The following is a 10379-nucleotide window of genomic DNA, read 5'->3' as shown; positions in this document are numbered from 1 at the left end:
ATTCACCTATGTTCCACTTGCCCACTGTGGCTTCGTGCCAGGGCTGCCCGAAGCTCCTCTTGCCCGTGCTCGGCTGTGCCCGGCCGTCTGGGCTCTGTGGATTTGAAAGTGTCTGCTGGCTGGGCCGGAGCACCCTGCCCCCGTGGGGTTTCCTGTGTGCCAATGCTGTGTTAATTTTTTTAAATGCGCCTCATCCCAGCCCTGAATGGGCCTTCCTCCCTTTGTCCTGTGCAGACATCAAAGAGCCGGGGGGAGGGGGGTGCATTGAGGGCGAGTGGATTGGGGCTGGGGGGCGGGTCGCTCCTCCCCCCTCATTAGCCTGTGATAAAAACAGGTCTCACCTTCCCTCAGCACTCACAAACCAGCCTTCAGCCCTGGATTAGCAAAGGGACGCAGCCCTCCCTGGGACAGGACCATTCGCTTCCTGGCCTCTCACCCACCACTGGACTTGGTACCCCTCGGGACGCGCCCCTGACACACTGGACAAGATGTACTCATCACTGCCAGGTAAGTCCCTCCTGGAATGGGGAATTTAGGGAGACCTTCTCTGGGGCACAAAAGTCAGGGCCACTCGCCCAAAGTGCCTCAAACGTTGAGTAGGCGCCAAATACCGCGTCTCGAGGCGCTTGTTATGTTGTGTGAGAAGAAAGTAGGAAACTGCGTGAGAAAAATGTGCTAACGTGAGGGGCTTTCCAAAGTATGGAGAGCACCTCCAGGCTGGGGTCTGGTTTTTGCTACTGTATGAAATACGCCTGGAAACCGGCCACCTGGGCGCTGTGTGATTTTTATTCTAGCCTAAACTGTAAATGGAGACCGGTCATTTTTTTTTTACCATAGCTGAAATGCGCCTGGAGAGCGGCCATCTGGGCGCTGCGTGCTTTTGATTCTAGCATGAACTGCGAATGGAGATCGGCCATCTATTTATTTTTACTTCATTATTCATTTCTTCGCCAATGTGTGACTAGTTAATTTTCAAGAACGCGTTACGTACACCATAAGGTTCCGCCGCGTTCCCGCTAAACGCCCTGAGATGTGAAATGTTGGGGAGCGGTAACGCGTTTGATTTAGGGGGTTACACGATGCGGAATGTCGAAAAGGAGGCGGCAATGGCCATGTTACCCTGGATTTACGCTTGTCAGCGGAAACAAATCGACAGTTGTAAATGTATTGAAATATCCTATCGGTTGTAGGAATACCTACGCGTGGTGAGCAGCCGTTGAGCTGGGGGTGGAATTGTGAACGAATGGCCCCGTCTTTAAATAGCACTGTGAGTAAAACTCGAACTCACTGACACAGTGAGGAATTTGGGGGACACTAACACGGGGAGGGGCCCGGGGCACATTGACACGGTGTGAGGGGCCCGGGGCACATTGACACGTTGTGAGGGGCCCGGGGCACATTGACACCTTGTGAGGGGCCAGGGGCACATTGACACGGAGTGAGAGGCCCGGGGCACATTGATGTACCAAAAGGAGCCCGGGGCACATTGGCAGGGTGTGAGGGGCCCGGGGCACATTGGCAGGGTGTGAGGAGCCCGGGGCACATTGGCAGGGTGTGAGGGGCACATTGGCAGGGTGTGAGGGGCCCGGGGCACATTGGCAGGGTGTGAGGAGCCCGGGGCACATTGGCAGGGTGTGAGGGGCCCGGGGCACATTGGCAGGGTGTGAGGGGCACATTGGCAGGGTGTGAGGGGCCCGGGGCACATTGGCAGGGTGTGAGGAGCCCGGGGCACATTGGCAGGGTGTGAGGGGCACATTGGCAGGGTGTGAGGGGCACATTGGCAGGGTGTGAGGGGCCCGGGGCACATTGGCAGGGTGTGAGGAGCCCGGGGCACATTGGCAGGGTGTGAGGGGCCCGGGGCACATTGGCAGGGTGTGAGGAGCCCGGGGCACATTGGCAGGGTGTGAGGGGCCCGGGGCACATTGGCAGGGTGTGAGGAGCCCGGGGCACATTGGCAGGGTGTGAGGGGCCCGGGGCACATTGATGCAGGGCTAGGAGCCCGGGGCGCATTGACACAGTTTGTGGAGGTTGTGGAACATCACAATGTGGGGAGCACGTTTTCCCTATCAACTATCAAAGTTTTGCTTCCAATCCTCCTGGGTCCAGTGGCGTAGCTAGGGTGCTGTGGGGCCCAGGGCAAGCAGTTCATATGCCGCGTATTATTGGTTAAGTATAAAACACAGCAGTAATCTGGGCTCAATGGCCCCGGTGCCACTGCACCTGCTGCGCCACTGGTAGCAACGCCCCCGTCGGGATGTGGTGTATGCTGCATAACTCCAGGCATGCACTGTGTATTTGATGCTGAGTCCGGCTCACCTTCTCCCTTCCGCCTGCAGACACCAAGCCCCGGTGCCACTGCACCTGCTGCACCACTCGTAGCTACGCCTGTGCCTGGATATGGTCACCCTGTATAATTCCAAGCTTGTGCTGTGTATCTGCTGAGTCCCGCTCACCCATCTCCCTGCATACACCAAGGTCCGGTGCCACTGCACCTGCTGCACCACTCGTAGCTACGCCTGTGCCTGGATATGGTCACCCTGTATAAATCCAAGCTTGTGCTGTGTATCTGCTGAGTCCCGCTCACCCTCTCCCTTCCTCCTGCAGACACCAGGCCCCGGTGTCACTGCACCTGCTGCACCACTCGTAGCTACGCCTGTGCCTGGGTATGGTCACCCTGTATAAATCCAAGCTTGTGCTGTGTATCTGCTCTGAGTCCCGCTCACCCATCTCTCTGCATACACCAAGGCCCGGTGTCACTGCACCTGTTGCACCACTCGTAGCTACGCCTGTGCCTGGGTATGGTCATCCTGTATAATTCCAAGCTTGTGCTGTGTATCTGCTCTGAGTCCCGCTCACCCTCTCCCTTCCTCCTGCAGACACCAGGCCCCGGTGTCACAGGCCCCGGTGTCACTGCACCTGCTGCACCACTCGTAGCTACGCCTGGGTATGGTCATCCTGTATAATTCCAAGCTTGTGCTGTGTATCTGCTGAGTCCCGCTCACCCTCTCCCTTCCTCCTGCAGACACCAAGCCCCCCTGCGATGCGGCCTTGCTGATGAACGACCCCTCTTCACCCCAGAGCACCGTCGAGGCCACGCTCGAGGACGCCGACCTCTGGACCAAGTTCCACCAGGAAGGAACGGAGATGATCATCACCAAGTCTGGGAGGTCGGTGGCGACTGGGCGAGGCTGGCTGGGAGGGGGCGATGACATTATGAGTATGAATGGTGCATGCCGCAGTGACGTGGGCAAGATGGGGCAGAGACCTTATCGGTCTTGTCATGTTAGTACAGCTTATTTACCAACCTTTCGTGCAATATGTACAGTGCACACTCAAACCCACCCCTCTAGGCAGTGGCAGTGCTTAATTTGTGCCGGTGGCCGGCACTAGTTTTTTTAGGGCTTATTTTTTTTATTTATCCAGCAGAAGAGGAAAAGGGATAAAAAACAAACCCAGGAAACTAGTGACAAGGGAAGGAAGGGGGAGTGGAGATAGAAAAGGAACTTGAAAGACTTAGATAAAGAAACTTGTAAATATTAGAGGGGGAAGAAAGAGGCTGCGGAGGATGAAGACGTGGCAGCCTTGTTATTCGGCAGCGATCGTGGAAAGTTCGTAAGAAAAAACTTTAGGCCCCTGCCCCTATGGTTTTTATTCCGTGCTTGGTACAGTGGAATAGCAAAACACGATTTAAAAGATTGCTTGCTATTCAAACGCAAGTTACTATTGGACCGAGTTCCTCTAAATTGTATCCCAGAACTGCTCACCGCATCTAGAAACATTTTAGGATATTATAGTTTGGATCAATGTGATGAGCAGTCTGAATGAGTCAAGGGCAATATAGCGCTCTTAGGCGTAAGCTCTGAAGAACTTCCTTTGGGGAGACAGACTTCTACATTTTCACTTTTCAAAATGGCTGCCGGGCACCACCGTTGAAGGTGGCTGGACCTCCTGCCGCTGCCTCCTCAGTGGTGACTTTGCTACACCATCACGGGAAGTCCCGCCTTGGAAGCAGAAGTCCCAGCGAATCAACATGGCGGCCCCCAGTAATAATAACAGGGCTTTTTCAAAAATCCCCTTATGGGGAGAGAGGACTTAGAGGAAATCATTTTGCTTGAAGTTCTTTTAATGCTCGCTCCTAACAGCCAAATAAATAACTTTCTGGTCACTGATATCTGGTGGGTTTTTTTCTCCAGGCGTATGTTTCCTCAGTGCAAGATCAGGCTGTCTGGACTCCTGCCCTATGCCAAGTACATACTCTTGGTGGACTTTGTACCCCTGGACGCCCTCAGATACAAGGTATGCAGAGCTCTGTATGGATCCTCAGGGGGGGCGCTCTACGGGTGGCTCTCCCCTCTTTCTCTTCCCCTTCTCTCTCATTCTCTCCCTACTCTTTCCTCCTTCCCCCATCTGTCTCCCTCCCTCCCTCTCCCTTTATCTTGCTCTACTTTCTTCTCCTTCTCTGACCCGTCTGCTTCTTTTGCCCCAACAGTGGAACAAGAACAAGTGGGAAGTGGCAGGAAAGGCTGAGCCACCGCCACCCTGCCGTACCTACATCCACCCGGACTCACCCGCACTTGGCAGCCACTGGATGAAGGAGTCCATCTCCTTCCATAAACTCAAGCTGACTAACAACACCCTGGACCAGCAAGGGCATGTAAGAGCGATGAATCCTGTAGGGTTGTGGGACTGTGACACGGGTCAGTAGCAGTGCTTAATTTGAGCCGGTGGTTAACGGTGATCAGCACCTGCACTTAATTGTCAACACCAGCGCTTGTGACAGTCTGCCACATGGTGGCGCTGTCTGTCTAATTTAGAGATGACTACAACAACGGTTACTTGTTAAATGTACATAAAAAATTACTATTATCTGCTGCCCAAGTCATTATTGTATCTTTAGGGGCGTGTAATAGTCCAATTGTCACACCTGTAGTCGCGTGATGGTTAGTAGTTGTGTTGTCACTGTCATTGGCAACATGGCAGGGGCACTATGTGGTGCAAGCTGCAGTGGCCTCCTGACAAGAGCCCTGGCACAAATTAAGCTCTGATTGGCGGGGTGCGCGGGGGTGATGGACATCAATGTGACTTACATACAACCAGCACGTGTACATTCTGACAGACCATTGGTCCACTTTCTCCCTTCACTACCAGCCGTCAGAAGCACCAGACAGACAGGCTGATGTTCTCAACTCAGGCCCTTTCTTCTCTGCCCATAGGTCATTCTCCACTCCATGCACCGCTACAAGCCGCGCATCCACCTGGTGCAGGCCGAAGACCTCTACAGCATGCGCTGGGGCGTCTTCCAGATGTTCACCTTCCCGGAGACGACCTTCACCGCGGTCACTGCCTATCAGAATGAGATGGTAAGGGGCGACCAATGAAAGACACTCTCTGTGCTTGCATCATCAGGATCTTGGTGCGACTCAGTTTTCCTACTCCTTCACCCCATCCCTCAAAGCAACCATAGCACTTGTTCCATAGTGTTAGCTTTGTAAATGCTAGCTTTACAATTAGCCTGTCGAGCTCTTAGCATTTTTTAATCTTTGAACAGTAAAAAAAAAGGTGATAGAAAACTATTGGTCGAAAAACAAACTGGTTGATAAAAAAGTTTTTCTTGAAAAAGAAAGTATTTTAGTGAAGCTATTTTAAACCATCACCGTGTTGTTACATCGTTTCTTATTTCATTACACCTTTTGGCAAGGTGCAGGCCCCTGTGCCTGAGACCTGTGATTTAGTAGCATGCACCAAAATGTTCCAAGAATGGAGATACAAATAGTCATTTATTTAATCCCATAATATTGTTACAGAAAGATCAGCTACATTTTAAGAAAGGTTTCCAACAAAAGATTTTAGCCAGAAGTAAAAAGTACTACGAAGGGTACATTTTCGATAAAAACTTTTATTTTAAAAGGCATTCCAGTAATTTTTATTGAAGAGACCTGAAGAGACAATTTGAACCTTAAGAGGACTCTTTTTTAGAGAAATATCCCCCCCCCCACCCTCTTGCCTCCACTGAGTTACCTTACCAACCAGTTCAGTAGATCCCTCGATCCCATGCTCACCCGGGTAATGTCTGCTGCTTACACACATGTCCTGCTTGCTCTCCGGTATCACCCTCTCTCACTCTCTAATGTTGCCCCCAGAATCTGCTCTAGAGTCAGGTAGCCGGCTTCCCGGGCCCATCTGCTGGCCCCGGCTCTCTGGGGCCACGGGGTGGCTCGCGGCATCATGTGTCCATTGCAGTGATCTGATGTTGGCATGGCCAGCTCGACCGTTTATCTGGGGTTCATCAAATGAGTATCAATTATAGTCCAGAAGCCGCGGTACCAAGCACTATATAAAACCTGTTGTTATAATGTTGTGGTTTTAATACGCTTTTCAGATGTGCCACTTTCTAAGTGTGACCGTGTTCTGTTTGTTCCTTTTCATAGGTGACAAAACTCAAGATTGAAAACAACCCCTTTGCCAAGGGTTTCCGGGAGCATGGGAAGAACAGCAGAAGGTAAGAGGTTGGCAAGTCTTCTATGCCCTAGGGGGAGGTGGGCGGGGCTCTCCACACCTGACTGACACTAGGCTTCCTTAATCAATGGAACGCAGTTTCGTCCACGCGTTATACGTGGGGGGGGGGGCGCAGTGACTTCTGTTTGAAAGAGCCATGCAAAGACCAAAGGACATGCTTTGGACGTATCTATGTGCTTAAACTAAACACACACTTGTTCTGTTTGCAGAGAACGTGTCCCAAAAAAGCTCAGCAACAGCCCCGCCAAGGAGCCAAAGAAGAGAAAGCTGGAAGAGGAGGATGGCTGCTCTAATGACGCAGGTAATGGGCGCCCTCTACAGACAGAAATGTCGGTTCTGCTTTCTCATTGGCTAAGTAGTTCTGGTTTGGAATATTGGATCTAATCTCTCTGGTTTAGCGGGGCTGCCCTAGGTTGACTGTCTTCATCCAGAGGAGTTTATCTCTGGTTTTGGAAGCAAATGGATTCTCTAAAGATCCCCTGCTCAGTGTCATGTTAGTGGGCACAGGCAAGAAATATTTTAGGGCCCCCTTTCTGACCAACTTTGAATTTGTTTTACGCATTGTGTACTTATTCAAGCCCTTTTTTGCCTAACAATATTGGATGATTGGGCACAATTACTATTATTTCACACAACACAGCAAAGTAAGAGACCTTGCGTTGCGTGAAAGGAGAGAGCAGAAATACTCCATATGTACAAAGATATGGAGTGTATCTGCTCTCTTCTTGCTCTGGCGCACTGCCTGCTGTCTAGCACCAATACAGGCACCCTTGCACCATAGTATGTCTGCATACAGGCAGGATGGTTTTATTCCAGGAAGGGACACCTTCCTGCACGAAAAGAATCCACAAAGGCATATTCCTCTGTCTCTGTGTGCAGTAACAAGGAAAAATGAAGATAATTCACCTAATTACGCCTTAGCGCAAACTCAGGTTTACAAAACGTTGTAAATCTGGGCTGCATCATAATACCAAGGTGGATACACGGCAACGGCCATGATCCACCCATGTACCCAACGCCAAGTAACAAAAGGCAGCACTCATGGCTTAGTAATGGCAAACAGGATTTTGCCTCTGGACTGCATCACGAAAGTGACACAATTCTAAATAAGTCTGCGTCTATATGTTGAAGGTTGAGATAAACAAATGCATAGAAGTGAGCTATAGAAAAAGCTCAATTTTTCAGGGTAGCCCAGGGGCATAACAATAGCCCCAAGCTCCAGGGGGCTCCCTCTGGCATTGTGCACGGGTGGCGAGCCCCTGGTCTGAGAGCTCCTGACTGGATCTGGGTTGGGGTGGGGGGGTGTCTCCATGTACTTTGTAGGGGTGGGGGCCTCAAGTTTCATTACCCCACTGGGTGTGCACCATGGTAGGTTGGGGCCCTGTGCAGATGCCCACTTAAAATGCCTTAAAATGTCTTGACCCTTGGTAGAACCCGACCTCTAAACTCTGCTAGCAATGTTTGAATTTCCCGTTCCCTCACCTTTCTTTCTTCCACATAGATCTTCTGCGAGCGATACAAGTGAAAGAGGAGACTCGGCCGGTCCAAGTGGGCAGGTTCCCCGTATGGGGGCAGGACCAAGATGGCGGCAACAGAGTCCAGCCAGGGTCCCCAGACTCTAGCGGGCAGAGAGCGCCTCCCAGAGAGCAGCAAGTGCCAACGCAGTCCCCCTATAATGCGTATCGGTGAGTCTGCCACCCGCAGGGGGTAGTACCATTGCTTTCCAGAAACCCTAGGTGTAATGTTTTTATTGTAACTGGGGGCAAACCTTGATGTTTTGTCCTTTGTATTGTACTATTACTGCTTAGCAATAGCACCAAAATCGTAAGGCGGGGAATTTGAAATGGTGAAGTGTTTTTAGAATTAAGTGTCCCTAGTGATGCACAGATTTACTTTAGAGGTCCACGACCTTTCAATGCACTTGGTCTGTGGCCTCTTACCTCTGCTGTCCTGGTGGTCCTGGGTGACAAACTACCTGTTGTTAATGGTGCTTTATCCAGCAAATTGGTAATCAGCAATTGCTTGCCCGCTAAGAGTGGGCAGCCCCCAACACGACTGACTTGCAAAATGGCTGACAAAGAAGGATAAACCCAATATACAAAGTTAAAGAAACACCGTGAACAGCTTATCACAGGTGTCTGATTCACTCCATAGACAGACCATAACTATATTAGGTTAGATTTTACTTTCTACTGAACAACAACGGCCTGCTGGTTCCACAGTTAGTCTCTAGATCAGTGATACTCAAAGTACGGCCCTGGGGCCGCTTGCGGCCCTCTTGACCTTAAAATGTTGGCCCCTTGGTGCACACCAACACCAGCTGCGGTTTCTTTGCTAGCACTAATTTTAGAAAAATATGTTAAATAAATGGGCAAGCATTTTTTAACCTGCAAATAAATGCTTGCCCGTTTAACATGTTTTAGAACCTCCTTACACTATCCATGACCCGCCCAGACCCCCTCCCGCCACCCTGCTGGCATCAGTGCGGCCCCTCTGCACACCACTTTGGCCCCTGGGTAAATGTTTGTGAGTACCCATGCTCTCTTGTCTAGACGATCTAATCGCCTAACAGTGAAATTAGTGTGCTGCCCTTTCTACTCATGTTCAATCCATTGTGCAAGATGAACCCGTCCAGTTCGCAGGAGGTAAAGTCAAAAGACTAATCATTATCAATTACTATCTGGCATCTTCCACTTCCATAAAATAAAAATAAAACACAAGCAAACAGTTAGATGGAAGAGTTGAGATTCTTGGTCAACGACTTTGTGTAGTTCTCTACCTAGTGATTGTATAGTCTTTGTTAGTGGTCTGGTCTCACCTGTCCTCTCTCCCACCCCCCACCGTGCAGGTTCCAGGATGTGGCCGAGCCCCACCATTCCCCGGCTCGAGGTGCCCCTCTGGGTGAATATCGAGGCAGAACGCACCCCGCAGACGTGGCTCAGGTGCCGGAACCGGAAGTGAAGCAGCTCCCTGAAAGCTTCGGGGCTCTACCCCCATTCCACCCCGCACATGACCTGGCAGGAGTCCACAACATGTCTGCCGAGCCAGCCGGGAAGCCCGGGCTCCGGCCTCCTCTGTACAACCCTTACGGAGCCGAGCCAGGCCTGGGACAGTGGATGAACCCGGCTCAGAGCCAGTACCGGCCAGTCAGCTACCCGCCCTTCCCAACGGACTACAACTCCCAGGCACCAGCGGGGCACCCACATGGAAGCATGGCCGACTGGAGCCAGTACCCGCTGTTCCCCTACTCCTGCTGGTAAGCGCTCCAGGTGGAAGTGGCCAAAGCTCCCCACCCACCAGACACTTGGAACCCCAACTGACCTGGATGAGGGGGTGAATTAGCAGTTGCTGCTGCCGCAGTGTTGGCCTATGAAGCATCTGCCCCCTTGGAACCCTGAGTTGGAAGGTTGGGTTGCACAGATCCTATGCTCTTCTGAGAGACACAATCCTGTGCCAGACTGCTTTTACTTCCTGCACAGGGCATGGCCTCTGTCCTTATTGGGTGCGAAGGAGTGCGTAACCCAGAGACGCGTATTGCCTCAAATGCACCTTTCCATGCATGCGACTGAACCACATTTCTTTGAGAAATGAAGCCAAAAAAAGTGCCAGGACTTTTGTTGGTGGAAAGGGAGGTTTCCATTCAAATATTCCCTTCTGAAGGGGACTGTTCCTGTTTGGGGGGGCTTCTTAATACACTTTATTGCAAAGTGCTCTCCCCATTTCATTTGTTCCAAGGTACCACCAGTAGAAAGGTGCTTTCGTGCATCACGTGCTTGTTGACCTCACAGCCTCTCTGTGCTGATGTGGGAGGGGTAGAGGGGGAAATGCTACCTCGTGCTGCTGATGGAAGCTGGGGGTGCAAG

At 51.4% G+C, this 10379-nt stretch overlaps 1 protein-coding gene across 1 annotated transcript; it reads left to right on the top strand.

The window, feature by feature from the left end:
* The first annotated feature begins 488 nt into the window (after positions 1-488).
* On the top strand, positions 489-9776 carry LOC144791540 (T-box-containing protein TBX6L-like). The gene is made up of 9 exons (XM_078666256.1): positions 489-507; positions 3023-3167; positions 4194-4296; positions 4490-4654; positions 5214-5360; positions 6429-6499; positions 6726-6817; positions 8018-8201; positions 9365-9776. The coding sequence occupies exons 1-9, from the start codon at positions 489-491 to the stop codon at positions 9774-9776; spliced, it is 1338 nt and encodes a 445-aa protein (XP_078522382.1).
* The last annotated feature ends 603 nt before the right edge of the window (positions 9777-10379 follow it).

This window comes from Lissotriton helveticus, chromosome 11, assembly GCF_964261635.1.
Source record: "Lissotriton helveticus chromosome 11, aLisHel1.1, whole genome shotgun sequence".
Lineage (NCBI taxonomy): Eukaryota > Metazoa > Chordata > Amphibia > Caudata > Salamandridae > Lissotriton > Lissotriton helveticus.
Note: the sequence above shows the minus strand (reverse complement) of the source record. Positions and strands in the feature narration are given on the sequence as shown.